At 38.6% G+C, this 19,991-nt stretch overlaps 1 protein-coding gene across 1 annotated transcript; it reads left to right on the top strand.

The window, feature by feature from the left end:
- Window positions 1-7,962: 7,962 nt before the first annotated feature.
- Window positions 7,963-18,262, top strand: LOC124639640 (fatty acid synthase-like). Its single transcript, XM_047177080.1, has 21 exons — window positions 7,963-8,112; window positions 8,422-8,617; window positions 8,877-8,991; window positions 9,301-9,504; window positions 9,679-9,795; window positions 9,876-10,048; window positions 10,293-10,435; window positions 10,635-10,838; window positions 11,003-11,189; window positions 11,260-11,419; window positions 11,490-11,659; window positions 14,669-14,820; window positions 15,092-15,275; window positions 15,419-15,564; window positions 15,655-15,839; window positions 15,906-16,135; window positions 16,202-16,392; window positions 16,474-16,622; window positions 17,051-17,165; window positions 17,551-17,964; window positions 18,086-18,262. Exons 1-21 carry the CDS (start codon window positions 7,963-7,965, stop codon window positions 18,260-18,262), a joined length of 3,762 nt encoding a protein of 1,253 aa, XP_047033036.1.
- The last annotated feature ends 1,729 nt before the right edge of the window (window positions 18,263-19,991 follow it).

Below are 19,991 nucleotides of genomic sequence, written 5' to 3'. Positions count from 1 at the left end.
CATATTCTTTTGGCAACGCAAAATCAGCCCAACAAGTAGGTAAATTAAGTTTTATGTCTATAGGCGGCGACTACAATATATATGTTCCTGCAAATTGTCGCTGAATATGTCGGAAAAAAGAAGTTAGTTGTTATAAATATTGATGGCTCAGACGACACTTGTGTACTGGACCAAGTATGCTCTATGATAACTGGTCCTTCACTTGAACAAATTGACATCAACCTTTTTAAAGAAGAAGATGTAATAAGAACAAAAATAAAAGATCCAGATGTAATTATTTTAAACAAGACATTTAACGCAAATGTAAGTACTTGAACTAATTCATAAGAGGAATGAATCATGTCATCAAGGTACAAATCCTTCTAATTAGAACATTGTTTCAGGTATTGGATATGTTGCACCGTCTATATCCTGACGTTTTCCTTATAACTATAGATGTTAGTGTGTCTTCTCATCATGTTTTGTCATCATACCTAGAAGTTTCGGCTGTTGGCATGGGAGATTTAAGGCTAGCGTTATTGCGTAGAATGCCGAAACCTCTGTCAGCCGTTGCAGTGACTGTGGCCAGACCTGAGGACTTGCAGTGCTTGGTCGTGGCTAGGACTAACTTACAACCTCACCAAAAACTGGTTGCATTTACCTCTTACGCTCCACCTGCTGATTTGAAACAACTTGTAAAGCTATGGAGAAGTCAACAGGAACGTAACCAAGTGTTCCTAGCGATGGTGAATGATAGCTATAAAGTAGATTTGAAGCGACTTCCGAATTTTGTGCTGCCGTTTAACATATTCTATGAGGTAAGAAATTTGATCCTGTATCTCAGCATTCATATGGATAGGTTATCGATTCATATGGTACATAGGTAGTATTCATTTTTTTTTTTCAATCCTTTATAGAATACGTGGGGTGGCGAATATTACTTAACACTAAAACGAAACTATGCGAGTGATGGTATCGCAGCACTTCGCTGCACTCAACTGGGCGATCTTAACTCTTTGCACTGGCAGCAAATACCTAACATGAACCAACAACCAGCTGATGTTAATGTTCAGGTATGTAAAGGTAGATTTTATTAAATCGATGCTGTGGCAATATTATTCTGTCTTCCTAAACGAAATGTATTTTTATATGAATGAATTCTATTGATAGATATACCATTTCTATATATTGACGAAAATAAATATTTTCTGCATGATTCTAAATGCAGTTAATACACACATATTACGATTACGACACAGGTGCACTATGCTGAATTAAACAGCTACGACGCTCAGCGAGCTCTGGCTCAGGTACCAAGCACTGCTGATGAAGATCAAGGATTCGGAATCAGTTTTAGCGGAATGTCTGACAGGTATTTATTAAATACTATATAATCTGACAACCAGTTTGATATAGAAACCGCAATATTTTTCTATTTACTATACCATTCTTGCAGAGGGGAACGTGTGATGGGTATAATGCCTACATCTGGCGGCGTGTCGGCCCAGATCAATTTGCCCGCCCAGTTCCTGTGTCCAGTTCCATCTCACTGGAGCCTAGAAGATGCGGCCACAGTCCCGCTTGCCTACACAATCGCATTTTACTGCCTGGTGAGAATTCTTAACGAAATGAGGAGACAGTTACGTCGGGCTCTATAAAATATTACGTTAGTAATGTTTCATTTTGCCAGGGTATCAAGAGCCGGCTGGTGCCGGGCACGTGTGTGCTGGTGCACGGCGGCGCGGGCGCGGTGGGACAGGCCACCATCGCCGTCGCGCTCGCCGCCGGCTGCCAAGTCTTCACCACCGTCAGCGACCACCATAAGAAAACTTTCTTGACGAAGCTCTTCCCTGACTTACCAGGTGCAGTGTTTTAACGATGCATGTGGTGCTATTCACTAAATATTTGGCAGTTGCAACCACTTTAAATGGTAACGTTCCATATTTCAGCTGACCACATTGGGAATTCTCGGGACGATTCCTTCAAAGATATGATTATGCACAAAACCAAAGGGTGCGGTTGTGATATCGTCCTCTCATGTTTGAAAGGAAGTTTGAAATCTGTATGATATTATAATAATGTTTATAGTTTTTTGTACGTAAGATAGAACTTTTTAACCTTAACGAAAATGTTTTTAGGTTTCGTTATCATGTTGTAGCGAAAAAGGAACGACTTTCGATATAAATCAACTTCATGACCAAGGGAACTCTGAGTTCGGAATGAATTGTCTAAATTTCGGAAGAACATATACAATTATTGACGTATCTTCCATATATGGTGATCAGAATATAGAGGAATTCCGAGTGAGTACTCACTTATATCGTACGATAATAATAAGAAAAGGAAGAATTTCCTTTGAACTATTCGAGTGGAAGACTGATCTCAAATAAGTATCATAAAGTCATAGTATAATATTTATGATGATATGATTTGACTAGAAAATCAAGTTGATGATAAGTGAGGGTATCCGCTTGGGCTACGTGCGTCCGCTGTCGCGCGTGACGTACGCGCCGCACGAGGCCGCGCGCGCGTTCCGCCTGCTGGCCGCCAGCCGACACCGCGGCAGGGTGCTGCTCAGGATGCATGAACAACTGCCGCCAGCACAGCCTAGGTATCTGCTTCTCTCCGACTCTGTTATACATCGATTTTAAACATTAAATCGCTCCACTTTCAATGTCAATTTTTATTTTCCAGATTGTCTCTCTCAAATAAATCGTGCCATGTGATTGTGTGTGACCAGGATGGATTTGGTTTTAAACTTGCAGACAGATTAGTCGAACGTGGAGCTAAAAACTTGTTCCTAAACGTTCCAGATATTTCAAGTTATTCATTGTTCAAAAAAGAGTAAGTTATCAACAATACACATGGATTAGAAAGTAGGTACTATTTGTTAAAGCCTATTTTTAGAGGTTTGACTACTATCAATCAATATTGCAGGTTATGGGAGAAACTTGGGATCGAAGTTAGGATAACTTCCAATGATCTAGATTCCATTGATACTGTGCGCAATATATTCAACGAAGCTAATGCTATGGGACATATTGACGGCGTTTACATTGTAGCCACCGACTCAGATGAAACTTTAAATGTACACAGGACGATATATGACGTGGATGTCATATCTAGAGAACTTTGTCCAGATCTCAGGTATTTGTAATGATATTGATAATTTTTGGCACATCATAGATATCACATATCATAGAAATATTTTTTTTAATTATATATAAAGAAACGGAGCTGGGTAGGGCAGAGAAGTAATCGAATTGAAATTGTCAAATAAATGGGTTAAGTTTTATGTTTTAGGTTCTTTACCGTAATAAGTGAAGATGATGATGTAGGTCGAAACGTAAGCATGATGAGAAAGCAGCATAATCTCAATTCTGTATCCATACATCTCAAAGTTGACAAGGTAAGTAGGGAATTATTTTCTTTGAAGATAAGAACAATAGTAATTGAAAATTGACTGGTACGATACCATATTTCATAACAGTTTGAAGATGTAAGAGTGGAAGAAGATAACAGGTTGTCGTGGCGCAGCGCTGTTGACGCTGTGGAAGATGCCCTGCTCAGTAGCGAAGCTGTTGTGGTAGTTGGCCAGTAAGTTCTTTTAAATGTTTTTCCTGTGTAGAATATATAAAACATAAGTAACTAACTTACCACACCCATTAATTTCAGACCCAAAAATCGAAAAAGACCAGTGGATGAAAACAAAGCAGCAGCAGGTTTTAGTGGATACTTGTCCCATATTAATAGCGATGAAGTGTTAGCGACTTCCGAATTCGTGTTCATGTCAACACTTACACACTCGGCACATAATATGGTATATACCGTAACATTTTATAAATAAATCAATAGGCATGGTTGTTGATCGTACCTGTAAGAAAATAAAATGTAGCTCGTTACCAGCTTTTATCATGTTTCAGAAAACTTTTGAGAGTGGAGATGATGAAACTTTCTTATACATTGTCCCTGGTTTAGAGGACAGTCACGAGAGATTCCAAGAGATGTGCGAACTTCTGAAGCTTCCTGCAGTAGTTTTACATTTGGGCATGGACAAATACAAAGAGAATTTACAGGAAATTGCTCAACGACTAGTAGAGGTAACTAACCATAAAAAGTAAGCTGAATAAATTAATGAACGTATAATTAAATACGTTTAATTTTCAGGTACTAATGAAAAAGTTGAAACTTAAGGATCAATTCCAACTCTTGGGATATGAATTTGGCGTACCTGTTGTAATGGAAATGGCAGCAATATTGGAAGGCTATGGTCAGTTTTGAGATCAATAAATGTTGCCTAAATTTGATGGGCATATTGTTTTATTTAAATCTCTTTTGTCCATTGTCAGGGCTAACGGGCACAGTGTACTGCCTCGGCGGCACAGCATCCGACATCCAAGCCGACCTGGAGCACAAGCTGCGCGGCATGCCGGAGCAGTCGCTGCAGGTGTCGCTGCTGCAGCACGAGCTGCGCGCGCTGCCGCAGTTCCGCGACAAGGTGCGGCACGTTGTGCGCGCGCTGCGCGGCCGCGTGCCGCACTCGCGCCAGTACGTCGCCGCGCTGCTGCGCGCCGTGCACGCGCGCATGCGGCTGCTGCGCCACTGCCGCACGAGCTTCACGCCGCTCAACGCCAAGGTGATCATCCTGCGCACCAGGCTCCACAACACGTCACCGCGGGTATGTTCGGAGCTCTCGCATCAGGACGTCGTTGTTCATCAACTGGATGCTACACTTGAGCATGCGCCGCGTGATCTACGATGTTCTTCGTTAATTAATAAGTATTTAGGCAGTGATATATTGTCCAAATTTTATAAAAGAAATCGTTGTGAAATGCAAGCTATAAATTCAGAGGCTGTTTAGTTAATTATACAAATACAAAATTACAGTTGCCATTGTTCTTCAATGATACCTACCTAAATAAATATGTTTGATTATACTGCATTTTTGTTGTTGTCGTTATTGTGTCCTCTTTGTTTATACACAAGTAATGTACATTAAGCCAGTGTTTAAGGATTAATTTCCACAAGTACCTATCTATATAAAAAATTTGATCAATCGGATCCTTATCACCCGAAAACTATTAGCGAGAAACAAAAGAGTCAGATAATGCGGTATCTTCTGTGCTGACTAATATGTTCCAACTTCTCTACAATTTACCTCTGACGCCACTGACCAGTGGCAGATCTACCATAGTGGGCGGGAAGTCATGCTTCTTGCACTGCCTATTGTGAATTCGAGATCGACAGGTTGCAGCCGTCAATGATCTGCCTAATCATTAGAGAAGAAAATGGAGACACTTCAGTCATGTTGAAGCATGCGAACAAGATAATTTTGTCCTTAGGAAGAGCACAGAGGTGTAATCCATGGTGTTATCCATAAGGTATTATACATACATACAATATAAGGATGTACATAAGATAAAGATTCAAGTGCATAGTACATAATTACTTATGTTCTTTATAGTATCAAACAGTACATAGACCATCTCAGTACTCTCTTATATACTACGGGCCGAGCTAAGGTGGAGAAAACTCACCTACCCCGATATTCTGCAACACTACTTGCTAACAGACTCCCTTATACAGGGTTACTTGTAACGAGACTTTTAACTAATAATAATTTATACATGTACCTAGACGACTTGTTATGATCTTGAAATTCGATTATCTTGAAACGGGTTAACTTTTGCCCAGTGTATCCCATGGTCAAATTTGTCCGTATTGACCTATACTATCACCTCATGAAAGGATGCGGTCTACTTACAAATAACCCTGTATACTATATCTATATACTTTCTCATGTGCTTGAGGAGTTTGTTGCACCACTTCTTGTTCCCAGTAATAACACATAGGAAGTAGTGAAGGATGGGTTTTAGGGATGTCACTTGCAATTGTGGCATTCGAATAGTGCTGTTTTCAGTCTAACTACTTTGAATAAAAGATTTTTGATTTTATTGATTTCGATTTTGTAGAGGACCCTATGTACTCCCTTATGTACAGTCCTTACAACCCCGTTTAATGATGTCAATTAACCCATTCCGCGACTTTTTACAAAGCTTTAAACTTGGTGACTGAAACCACGGATGGAAGGTACATACATAAAACATTATACTAAGTACTGATCCAGGACCCAATTATACATCAACTTTTAATAACTTATCAAATGGCATTGTATTGTAATATTCCTATAGTGAATATAATATCTTGCCATTTTGAATGTAAAATTGACCTGGTGACCCATTACATGTAAATCGAGCGCACAAGCTTAAATATAATTACTGACCTTATGTAATATATAATGCCCTGTAACTGCGTATCAAGACATTTGCAAATCGAGGTATACATTGGTTATAAATCCACTTTTGGTCTAGAACGTGCTTCAAACGACAATGCGCTTGAAACCGCGATTTTTTTCCAGATAAGACCAGAATAAGACCAAACCCAGATTTAGTACTGCATGACATATTTTTATATTAACAGTACAACAGTCAAAACAACAGTCAAATCATCATCCTCCGAGCCTCTTTCCCAACTATATTGGGAAATAGGTTAACTTAGTTAAAACAATTTATACGGTACAGTTTTCAAAATTGAGGACGTAAAGTTCAATTGCCCTTAGCGTGCTGGGAAAACCGCGAGTAAAAGCTAGTACATATATTTAAAAGTTTATAACGAAGCATTTATTAATAAACCAATTGATATTAATAATGCGGAATCTATTAATAATTTAACAACTTAGGTACATAGTTATTTCACGGTACCTAAGTATATAAGTTTCGAGAAATGTTTTCAGCCACAGTGCGCTCAATTTTCTTCAAGAACTAATATTATTATTCTTTGTTGATTTCAAAATGTGAGTATTTTATACAAAAAAATTGTATTTAATTAGGTAAGTAGGTGATTCACACAATCAAAGACAACAATTCATAATTTATTTTAAACTTTAGACTGAAAAGAGATCCTAGTTTCCGAATTTTCTGTTATGAAGTTTCAAAAAATAAAACTCCATAAAAGACATTAAATCGTCAAATTATCATAAAGAGGTTTAAATATAAATATTTAAAATATAATGTCGGGACACCTTTTCACACACGGTCGGTTAGCCCCATGTAAGTTATTAATTAACTTGTGTTATGGGTGCTAACACAACTGATAAACTACATATAGCTACATATATACATATTTATAGATATATATCATAACACCCAGACCACGGCCAACAAGCATGCTCATCACACAAATGTCGACCGTACCGGGAATCGAACCCGGGACCTCAGGTTCGGCAGTCCGGCATGGTGACCATTGCGCCATCGAGGTCGTCAAAATCGTCCCCGGTTCTAAAACCAAAAAGTTTTTAGGTTAAATTATACAACCTACAAGGTATCAAGGTGCTGCTAATGCTGGCTGGAAATAAAGTTTGAGGACGTATTTTTATTCGTTCGCGCTCTTCCATGTTTAGGCTTTTGTTTTTCTTTATTAAAATAATTTTAACCGTTTTAATGACAAATATGTTTATTTTAAGTGGTCTTGTCAATATTTCCATAATATTTGTAATAAATAATAAAGTGAACAGCGGATTTTGTTTTAACAGTAAGTGTTTTCATATACTTATATAAGTTGAAAAACATCACAATAATGCTTGTCCGTGTTTTTAAGCTTTTGAAGTACCTAATAAAATAGTTAAGATGAATGTGTATCTACCTTTGTGGATTGTTTTGCCTGTTTCAATGTTTATTTCTGTAGAGATAGGGTTTTCTAAGCTATTTATTTAATACCATAAAAATACTCGACCCTTTTTTAAGTACACTACGCCATACTAATTGGAGTTTGCTATAAACATTATGATCTGGTCAGTGGGTCGTCTTAGGGGTGATCTCTTTTTATTATGGTATTAGAGTCGAAATAACTACTAATAAAGCGTGGATATTGATCGTCATCGTGATTCATGATTATACAATTTAATTTTCCGGCGCTTTTTTCAGCATGACGCCGACTCCCAATGAAGGCAGTCCGATATCAACGGAGCCCACTGCGCCTGCGTCACTGGACGATAGTATCGTCATATCTGGCATGTCGGCGCTGATGCCTGGCTGCCATGGCCTCAACGAGTTCACTGAAAAGTTGTATAATATGGTAAGTAGGTAAAAACTTTAATAGCTTTTAATGAAATTTTGACTTGTAAAAGTGTTTTTTTACAATGTATTTGCAAAATTTCATTTTTCCAACGTTTTCATTTTTAACGGTTTTATCATGAAAGCGGGAGGAATAACTTTATATTGCAAAAATATATCGTAAATTTCTAAGTTAATAAAGAATGTCGACTCATCTTTTGAGGATTGTTTTTAATAGGACTAGAGATAATTAAATAGGGACTTTTTACGTAATACCTATTGAAATTATTTAAATAGACTTATTAAAAGTGGAATATTTTGTACATGGCAGGAAAACTTGGTGTCTGCCCCGGAGCCTCGTTGGAAGTGCAACCACCCGGAGGCGGAGGCGCCGCGTCATGGCCTCATCCCCGACATCGAGCGCTTCGACGCTCAGTTCTTCATGATCAACTACCGTCTCGTCAATTCCACTGACACCATGTACAGAAAGTTGTGTGAACAAGCCTATCAAGCAATCATAGACGCTGGTTAATATTATAATCTATTTTGATATTTTTATGACTATTGACTAACGTTTTACTTCATCTAAAATTGTGCATAATTTGTTCCGATCTAATAACTAAAGTAAACTCTAAAGTTAGCAACAATGCAACAGGCTAAAACACTACACTTATTATTACTAACTTAAGATATGAGGCAAGCGCTACCAATTCTTAACATGATCATACCATATTTTGATGTCTTGTTCTTTCCTATTAACTTAACTTTAACATTTGCTGATTTCAGGAGTGTGTCCAACCGAACTATCGGGAAAACGCGTGGGAGTGTTTATTGCAACTGGTGTCACTGAGACTTGCCGAATGTTGAGCACTCAGCGCTCTCGTGGAAGTGCATTATTGGGGTAAGTATTACAATGTCTTCTTTGCTTAATTCTACGGAATTTCACACACATTTTGTCTTCCCCAACAGCATTCTTTCATAAAGCACTGTAAACAACAAGTATGTATAGATCGCGCTATGTATCTTCGTAAACATATGTTAATCACGCAAGCGTAGTAGTTATCTTATTGTTTTTTATATTGTGAAGTCAATAGTAAACAACTTCAGATAAGCAAGGCTTTTCGACAATATCTGTTGGAAAAGGAATCAAATGGTTAACTTCACACTTGCAGAACATGCTAATATTATGTTATTATATTTTTTCACGTAGCGGTAGTACAAATATGGCCGCGAACCGCATCTCGTACTGGCTGAACGCGAAGGGTCCGTCGTACACACTGGACGCGTCTTGCTCCGGCTCGCTCGTGGCGCTCGAGATGGCGTGCAGAGCCATCCAGCACGGGTGCTGCGACGCCGCGCTTGTCGGCGGGGCGAGGTTAAGCTTACACCCTGCCTACTCCATACATTACGGCAGGTAAGATAACACCTACCTAAAGTATAATCGATAAGCAAATCATGACCAGTCGGCGATTAGAACAATTGCTGAACTGGTTATTGTCCGGTGAGTTTACTTACATTACCTACCAAAGGTTTAAAGAAAGTCCTGTCATGGAACATAATTTATTCGGCTTTAACGCTTTTATTTCAGATCTGTACCAATCAGTCCCGATAGTAAGACAAAATGTTATGACACGGACGCTAACGGTCAGACTATATCGGAAGCAATCACTGCTGTCTTTCTGCAGAAATATAAGGATGCAAGAAGGTACATACATTAATTAAATTTGGTTCTTAATAGTTATAAATACTACTCGAAATGCAATCATCTAAAAAACACTATTTCAGAGTTTATGCTGAAATATATCACGTTAAGTCCAACTACGGACTGGATGACAATGGCAGTGGAAAATTGGGACACTATAGGAATCCTGAAAAGCTATGCAAGTTCCTTCGTGAATTCTATGAAGAAGCTGGAGTGTCACCCTCTTCTGTAGAGTATGTTGAAGGATTTGGAGCAGGTAAGTAGCCCAAAGGGACAAGACATTGCTCATAAAAATAGATAGTCAGAATTTTTTTTGTATACCAAATAATAAACTAACAACTCTGGAAATAACAACACACAAGGAAAAATACAATAGGCGGTCTCCTCGCTAAACAACAATTTCTTCCAGACAACCTTTGGATGGAGTTTATCTATAGAAAGTATTAAAAATTATAGGAGCAAATACATATAAAATGCTGATTGTGCGCAATTTTTTTCAGCTGTATCGGAAATTGACAAAGCTGAACTGCAAGCAATAGAAGAGGTGTTCTGCAAAGATCGAAAGGATCCCTTGCTTGTTGGAAGCGTATCGTCCAATATGGGCTATTCTCGCGAGCCATCGGGACTGTGTGGTGTTATTAAGGTAATATTGAGGTAGTTTGCATATTGGTATTAATGATTTTTGACATTTATCAAAATGGATGTGAGAGGTACTCCATAAAGTCCACCAGTTCAGTCAGACTAGCATGGTATCATAGAACTTAAAATACTACATAACTAATTCTTAATTTATACTACGCCATTATGATTTAAGTGGGAGATATAGCATCCTTCATTTTCAGTTGTTACTTGCTTACCAAAGAGGAAAATTGGCAGCCAACTTGCACTGCGAAAACCCTAGGCTTGACATTCCGGCGCTCCAGGATGGCTGGATGAAAATAGTGACCAAACATGAGCCCTTTGATCGTACATTTACAGCGCTTAACAACTTTTCAGTCCTGGGTGTAAATGTGCATTTACTATTAAAAGGACACTATAAAAATAAGGTCAGTTTCCAAATACTTGTTTTTCTTCTGGCATAATAAAATCACTAAAACCTTTTCAGGAATTGGTCAAGCACAAAATTGTTCACGCCCTTCTCCAAACAGGTATTGTAAAGCACGAGGATAAGAGACAGTTGACTCAATTTTTAATAATATACGTATTTTAGGACGTGTCCCGGTATCATAGTAAAATTCCGTATTTGGTGACGCTATCCGGAAGACAGGAGACTGCAGTACAGAAAATAATGGACAGTATCAAAGCTAATGAGCTGGATCCTGAGGAGATAGCACTTTATCATTCAATGCACAAGAAAGGCATACAGAAGCATATGGCCAGAGGATATGGCATATATGGTAAGTTCAACCCAAATAAAAAAAAAAATGTGTGTTGGAATTTTAATAAATCTGACTTCACATTTTGTAGAAACAATGGATGAGAAAACAGTGATGCACTGTGAGAAGGCTGAGTACTTCGACGACGCTCGCAGACCACTGTGGTTCATGTACAGCGGGATGGGCTCGCAGTGGCCCGGTATGGGAATAGAACTCATGCGTATACCTGTCTTTGCTGCCGCTATAGAACGGTCAGTAAATACTCAGTTTTGTGGTTTTTCATTGTTTCCGAAATATACAATATTCTTTATTATATTTCAGATGTGACAAAGTTCTAAAGCCTAAAGGAGTAGATATAGTGAACATTATCACAAGCACCGATAAGTCGGTTTTGGACAACATACTCAATTGCTTTGTTGGTATCGCCGCCATACAGATTGGTCTGACTGATATTCTTCATGCTGTGGGACTCGTTGCAGATCACATAATCGGTAATCATACTCATACTAATTGTTCGACCATCGCCGTCGTGAAATGCAATACTTATAGTGAGAGGTATTACACTAGCAAAAAAATCTTTTGGAAACAATTTTTAGGGTTCCGTACCTCGAAAGGAAAAAACGGAACCCTTATAGGATCACTTTGTTGTCCGTCTGTCTGTCTGTCTGTCTGTCTGTCTGTCTGTCTGTCTGTCAAGACCCTTTATCTTAAGAACGCGTGGACGTATCAAGCTGAAATTCACATGAAATACTCGGGTCTATTGTCCCTTTAAGCTGTGAAAATATCAAACTTCTAAGCCAAGCCAATCAAAAGATACAACCGATTATGTCGATATTTTCAACAAATTTTCGACACTCGCAAAGGAATCAAAACCTACAGGGTACTTCCCGTAAACTCAGAATCTTGAAATTTGGCATGAAGCATTGTCATATAATGCAAATATAGGAAAAATTGCGAAAATCACATTTTTTTCGTTATATAATATAATAAATATATTTTAATAAAATGAAACTTACTACCTTATTTCTCACGAACGAATAAAGGTACCAAATTGAAATTTATACCAAATGCCTAGGTCTATTGTCCCTTTAAGCAATGAAAAAAATCAAACTTCTAAGTTAACGCGATCAAAAGATACAGCCGTTATACCGACACCTTAGACGAATTTCCGTCACACGCTAGGGAATCAAAACCTACAAGGTACTTCCCGTAAACTCAGAATCTTGAAATTCGGCACAAAGCAACGTTATATAGTACAGATAAAGGAAAAATTGCGAAAATGATAAATTTGAAGTTACATAAAATATTAAAATATTATTTTTGCTTACATGAAATAAAATATTTTTTTAATAATTATAAACTACTACCTACCCTTTTTCACATGAACGCGTAGAGATATTAAAGTTTTGAATAAAAAGTTAAATTCATATCAAACACTTCTTAAATATAATTGCCTCTAAACTGTGAAAAAATTTAAATCATTCAAAGGTCATTGGGCACCTTAGTATGGAAACCATACCCACGGCGGATACGAACGAAATATAGCACAGTATAATGATAAAGGCTCTGATTTACTATGGCATTAGTCGCATCAATGTGAACCATGGGAATCTAGAGAAAATCAGGTGTAAACATCAAATATTTTCCTCATTTCAATGGGGAATTTAAACGACCAAGTTTGACGGATTTGAGAAATCATTTCTTTGTAGTGAAAGAGTATACTCGCCGTTTATTTCCATTGTCATCAGGTCAGGATCTGATGATGGAAATCCTGAGAAATCGAGGGCAACTATCAGAAATTTTAGGCATGCATAGGATTAAAACTTGATTCTCAGATGTATGTCTGGTGATACTATCAAACAGTGAAGGTTTAGAGCTTACCTGATGATGGAGACGTGAGAAAGAACTCCTTAACGGTATGTTTTAGTTACGTCGTGTTTGGGCTTATATTATTCGTATTGACGAGAACTTTTCACAAAAGTTAAAAATAAAAACTTTTTACAAGAAAAAAAAAAAACAACTTCTAAAAACAACAAGAAAACTGTTTATATGCATCGGTCTAGATCTCGGTGGTTAAATAAATATAGATGCATCGGTCTAGATCTCGGTGGTTAAATAAATATAGGTGCATCATCTAGACATCGACTTCTAGACCGATGCACCTAACATCTTTTTCATTTCTTTCTTGCTTTTGTTTTCTTGTTGCTTTTTTATATGTTTGAAGTTGGATTTGTTTGTAAAATGCTACAAAATAAAATAAAGCCGACTTTATAAAACAAGGAAAGGGACAGAATTACACTTTTGTCAAGGCTCTAGAGACGTAAAGCCAGCAGCCCCGAATCGTACTCTCTAGAAGTCGTTGTTACAATTCGACAGCTACAAGTCGTCAGGCGATTTCGAAAAAAACCTGAAACTGGGGCTCGTTAGGTGATTAATCCCTCAAAAACAAAAGATCCCATTCCTGCAATGGCTGCTTTAACCCAAGTTAGTAGTGAATTCTCATCACCTAAAATAAAATAAGCTCCAACACAAGGTTACGTTATAAATTGTAAAGGAGTTCCCATCTGATCTTTGCTATCGATCTATGTGGAAAGTCTTCGCCAATACGAATAAAATAAGCCCAAACACGTGGTGGTTGCAACATACCGTTCAGGAGTTCCCTCGACTCTCTGTAGTCTCCATAATCAAATCAGCTCCAAACCTTCACTGTTTACCAGTACCCTCAAAAATACACTCACATGTCTGGTTATGACTCGACGCGTGCCTACAATATTCAAGAGTTGCCCTCGATTTCTCAGGGTTTCCAGATCCTCATCAGATCCTGGTCATCCGAATTGGCATCTTCCTTCTTTATGAAAAGTCTTTAACAATAAAAACTAGCATTGCAACCTGTACAATCCACTGAAACTGCTTGTCTTTTATATTTTTCAAACGATCCTGGACATTCGTCTCCATGGAATTTTAATAAAATATTTATATTCAAAGAAACGTCATACCATTCTCCACGATTTAAAACTACTTTGATTCATGTCCGCCACTTTTTACAAAGCGGGTCAGATATGCCCAATGACCTTTAAGACATAATTAGTTATTTTCAATCAGATTTCTGAATGATGACTATAAAATGTTGTATATAAATAACTTTAACTTTTACAAGCCTACTATTTTAGTTACATTATAAAATAAATAAAAAATATTAACTATTTTGACTCTCACGAAATTACCATAACTATGATTGTTCTAAACTGAACGGTTGGCGCGAGACTCACTTTTTATCTATACAGGATTTGTACGGAACCCTCGGTGCGCGAGTCCGACTCGCACTTGGCCGGTTTTATTTTTTTCATGAAATTAAATTCGGTCGCGTTAAGGGCCCTAGAATATAATATAGATGCAGTATTGATTAAATTTTTTGTGCCTATGACAATACGTGTAATGAAGTTTGTTTGAATTTTTTTATAATACTTGTTTAACCTCAAAAACCTTCATAATATCTTCAGGACATAGCGTTGGAGAGCTAGGTTGCGCGTATGCAGACGGCTGTTGTACTGCAGAGGAGATGATACTTATGGCTTACAGTCGAGGTCTCGTTTCAATAGAGACGACCTTTATTCGGGGGGCGATGGCTGCTGTAGGTCTTGGATATCAGCAGGTACTGTCAACAGACATAGCTCGTACTATGTCATAATCCGCTTGACGTAATGACGTAATTCTCAAAAGGTCTGGATTTTCTGGCGAACTGTGTTGGCTAGCTTTTGTGGTTTCCGGTGTCTACAAGAAAGATGCAAGAATTTAATTGTTAGGTTAGTGGGATACTATGGTGATTTTAAGTCACATCTCGTCTACAATCACACTGATTTAGCACATATCGTATTTTCAACATATCTTATAATTCACATTATTAATAATCAATAATATTTCAGATCTCAAAAATTTCTCCACCGGAGATAGACGTAGCTTGTCACAATGGACCCGACTCGTGCACAATCTCTGGTCCTGAGGATGCGGTACATAAGTTTGTGTCGCAGCTGACTGAACAGGGCATCTTCGCTAAAGCAGTCAAGTGCTCGAATATCGCTTACCATTCGCGTTACATTAGCAAGGCTGGTATGTCACCTATGGCTTCCTCAATGGAACTCAGCTTACAAATCTCTTTGAAGCAATGCTCTGTATATTTTTTCCTATTATGTTATTTATATTAAAAAATAATTACATACTTATCTAGAAAATACGCGGTTAATTTATTTCAGGTACTAAGTTACGGAAATATTTAAGTGAAATTGTAAAACCCAAGTTGAGAAGCGATCGCTGGTTGTCAACATCTGTGGATCGTGATAGGTGGCATGAAGCTGCTGCTAAATATTCTTCAGCAGAATATCACACTAATAACTTGCTGGTAAGATACCCATACCAGGAACGTACATATATACAAGAGTATTCTTATCAAAAGGGTACCTTGACAGAATAGTTGCAATGACTGTTATAGCGTCCGGTGCTGTTCGAGGAGACGTCTCGATTGATCCCCAACAACGCGGTGCTGGTGGAGGTGGCGCCGCACGGACTGCTGCAGGCCATCCTCAAGCGCTCGCTGCCGCGCGCGTGCCGCCACGTGCCGCTCACGCGCCGCGCGCACCCCCGGCCCGCGCGCCTGCTGCTCGACGCGCTCGGCACGTGAGTCACGTCGCTAGCATGCTCTCCTCACAGGTAACCCAATATTAACACGTTCTTACTTCACAGGCTCTACATGGCAGGCTACGACTTGGACGTTAGCGCTCTGTATCCGAGCATTGACTTTCCAGTGGCAACACAAACACGACAGCTTTCTCATTTAGTCGAATGGGTTCACACGGAGGAATGGAATGTACTACTCTATGAGGCAATTGATCAAACCTATACAGCAATATACCAACCAAAACTGACGGTCAATGAAGACGACTTCAAATTCTTAGAAGGATCGATCATTGAAGGTGATTAATAAATGTTTATATTTGAATCATGAAGCATAGTGACTTATTGGGGGCGTATGATTGCAGGTAAGAAAATATTCCCACTGGCGGGAGCGCTAGTATTTGTCTGGGACACTCTGACGATGATAACAGAGATGCCATTACGTGAAACATCAATAGAATTCCACAACCTGACGGTCCACAAACAGCCGCTGTTGAACGATACACGAATGTTAAGGCTGGTGGTGATGCTCCAGCGAGGAAGTGGACAGTTTGAAGTAATTAAACGTTTTCATTCATGAAATGCCATGTTTTGTGATTTCTACAGATTGAGAATTATCGAAGTTACTGCGTTTTAGGTCACACATGAAGGAAATCCGGTGGTCGAAGGGAAAATCGTGGCAGTCAAAACAAACTATAGAGCTCCTTCGATTGACATCGTAGATGAAATGACGCTGAACAGTACGGATATCTACAAACTTCTTTATGAAAGAGGTTTTGAATACAGGTAGAAACATAAGGAAGAGGTAACGAGTTTTGGTACCGCAAGAAGTTAACAAGCTGTTTCATAATATTATCCTGAAATATTTCAGAAATGAGTTTCGCTCCATACACAGTTCAAACTTTCCCATAACGAGATCTCGATTGATATGGAGAAACAACTGGATTACTTTCATCGATGGAGTTCTTCAGTTGTGTACTCTGAGACATAATCACAACGCAGTGTCTCAGCCGCGGTACATCCAACGTATGAGCATTGATGTCAACGCTCACTTATTTACGCTGATACATTCGGGAGCAAATATCAAAGATACGTTAGTTGACGCTGTAATTGCTGAAAATCACAATATACTCAGGTGATTTGTTACTTTATGTTGGTTTAAACCATTTTTTTTTAAATGAATAAAATACCTGATGCATTTAGTAATATTTCAGTTGCGGAGGTCTGTCTATAGAAAAGATTTCATTCAAAGACAAACCTATTCATCGACAACCTATTGTAATGCAAACGCTAAACTTTGTACCTTTCTATCAAGAAGCAAGTGAAGATGTGAGTATATCATGACATACCATGTAGTTATTGTAAGACCAGCTTAAAGTTCATGCAAATTGTTGCGCTTACAGGTGTCAACGGCAATTTGTGTGTTCCTGCAAATTGTTGCTGAATATTTTGGAAAAAATAAATTGTCTATTTTAAATATTGATAACTTGGACCGACCATGTGTAATGAACGAAATATCTTCAATGATAAACGGTTCCTCAATTGAGCAAATCAACATTATGAATGTCAAGCAAGAAAATATAGGAAACACGGAAACAAAAGATGTAGACATTGTTATTTTGAACGAGACAATTAAAGCAAATGTACGTGATTCGGACTAATTAGTAGAATGTAAATCAAGTAAATAATTCACCTTATAATAAAATCATTTTAGATGTTGGATACTCTACTACATCTGCATCCTAAGGTTTTCCTGGTAACTGTTGGTGGCAATATGCTCTCTGAATACATTTCGTCATCGTATGTTCAAGTCTCGGCGGTTGGCAAGGAATCATCTAGGCTGTCATTGTTACGTAAGAAGTCGAAGCCTTTGTCAGCCGTTGCAGTGACTGTGGCCAGACCTGAGGATCTGCAGTGCTTGGTCGTGGCTAGGGCCAACTTACAACCTCACCAAAAACTGATTGCGTTCACCTCGTATCCTCCACCTAGTGATTTGAAACAAATCGTAAAGCAATGGAGAAGTCAACAGGACCGTAACCAAGTGTTCCTAGCGATGGTGAACGATAAGTATAAAGTAGATTTGAAGCAACTTCCGAGTTTTGAGCTGCCGTTTAACATATTCTATGAGGTAGGATCCCTTAGCCTATTACACCAACATTACGACAAGATTTTTTTAGTTCTATGAAAGTTAAGCCAGTCTATAAAAATTATGAATGTGTTTTAATGTACATAAATTGTTTGTTTCACAGAATACTTGGGGTGGGGAATATTACACGCCATCAAATAACTGTTCATATGATTGTGCCGCAGCTCTTCAGTGTCGTCAACTTGGTGATATTAATTCTTTATACTGGTTGCAAATTCCCAACGCTCGTAAACAGGAGGCTGATGACATTGATATACAGGTACACATTATATTGAATTGAAAAAAAAAAAAAAAACTTAAATATTGATCTCCGTTAGTGGGTGGTACTTCAGTAGGATCACTAAAAGATTTTCCATTGATGCAGGTGCACTACGCCGAACTGAACAGCTACGACGCTCAGCGTTTATTGGCTCGGTTACCAGTAAATAAAGATGAACAAAAGGGTTTTGGAATGAGTTTCAGCGGTATCACTGAAAGGTTTCTGTTACCGTATTTACACATGCTAGTGGACATTGATGTTGTTCAGATTTATGTTATTCTCATGTAATGCATTTTATATTTGCAGAGGAGAACATGTGATGGGTATAACGCCTACATCTGGCAGCGTGTCGGCCAAAATCAGGTCGCCCGTTCAATACCTGTGGCCAGTTCCATCTCACTGGAGCCTAGAAGATGCAGCCACAGTCCCGCTTGCCTACACCATCGCGTTTTACTGCCTGGTGAGAAATCTTAACAAAATCAGGAGACAGTTACTTCGGGCTCTATCAAGTATATTACGTAAGTAATGTTTCATTTTGCCAGGGCATCAAGAGCCTTTTGGTGTCGGGCACGAGTGTGCTGGTGCACGGCGGCGCGGGCGCGGTGGGACAGGCCGCCATCGCCGTCGCGCTCGCCGCCGGCTGTCGAGTCTTCACCACCGTCAGCGATCACCACAAGAAAACATTCCTGACGAAGCTCTTCCCTGACTTACCAGGTACATATGTATTTCTAAAAACAAATTAATTACTTTTTATGTTTAGATTTCTGAATATTTCTCAAATATTGCATTACGTTTTATTTCAGCTGAGCACATAGGAAATTCTCGAAATGATTCATTCAAAACAATGGTCAAGTATCATACTAAAGGCAAAGGTTGTGATATCGTCTTGTCTTGCGTGAAAGGGTTCCTAAAATCTGTAAGACCATAAATAATTGAATAATCTTTTTCAAACTTTGAGATCCGATTGCAATAAAAGTTTATTTCAGGCTTCATTATCTTGTTGTGGCTTCGCCGGATTAGCATTTGATTTATCTCAAATACAAAACCAGGAAAATTATCAGTTTGGATTGTATAACCTAGCGTTTGCAAGATCATACACTGCTATTACCATTCCGTCCATATTTGATGATCGAAACATTGAAGAATTTATAGTAAGTACGTTTTACCATAGACATGAGTTTAATCAATATCAACAGAAGGGAATTGAGTTTTGAATGCTTATCATATTCACAAGAGAAACCAGTTTTATAAGGTGACGTTTCTAGCATGAGTGACAATTTTAGAAGAGGACAGCATCTGTAGTAATATAATAACAATAATTATTTTTATCCTAGAAAATAAAGTCGATGTTAAGTGAGGGTATCCGCTTGGGCTACGTGCGTCCGCTGTCGCGCGTGACGTACGCGCCGCACGAGGCCGCGCGCGCGTTCCGTCTGCTGGCCGCCAGCCGACACCGCGGCAGGGTGCTGCTCAGGATGCACGAACAACTGCCGCCAGCACAGCCTAGGTAAGTAATACTGACCGGACATGATGCTCATGACCCTCATATTGTACCTAATATTAAAATATTTTCTGATTTTTCAGATTATCTTTTTCAAATAACTCATGCCACGTGATATTTTGTGACAAGGATGGGTTTGGTTTCGTGCTTGCTGATAGATTAGTCGAGCGTGGAGCTCAGAAATTGTTTCTACGTGTTCCTAATATTTCAAGTTATTCATTGTTCAAAAAAGAGTAAGTGATCATCAAT

The sequence above is a fragment of the Helicoverpa zea genome, chromosome 19, assembly GCF_022581195.2.
Source record: "Helicoverpa zea isolate HzStark_Cry1AcR chromosome 19, ilHelZeax1.1, whole genome shotgun sequence".
NCBI lineage: Eukaryota > Metazoa > Arthropoda > Insecta > Lepidoptera > Noctuidae > Helicoverpa > Helicoverpa zea.
The sequence above is the reverse complement of the archived record's forward strand: the minus strand, read 5'-3'. Positions and strand labels throughout refer to the sequence as shown.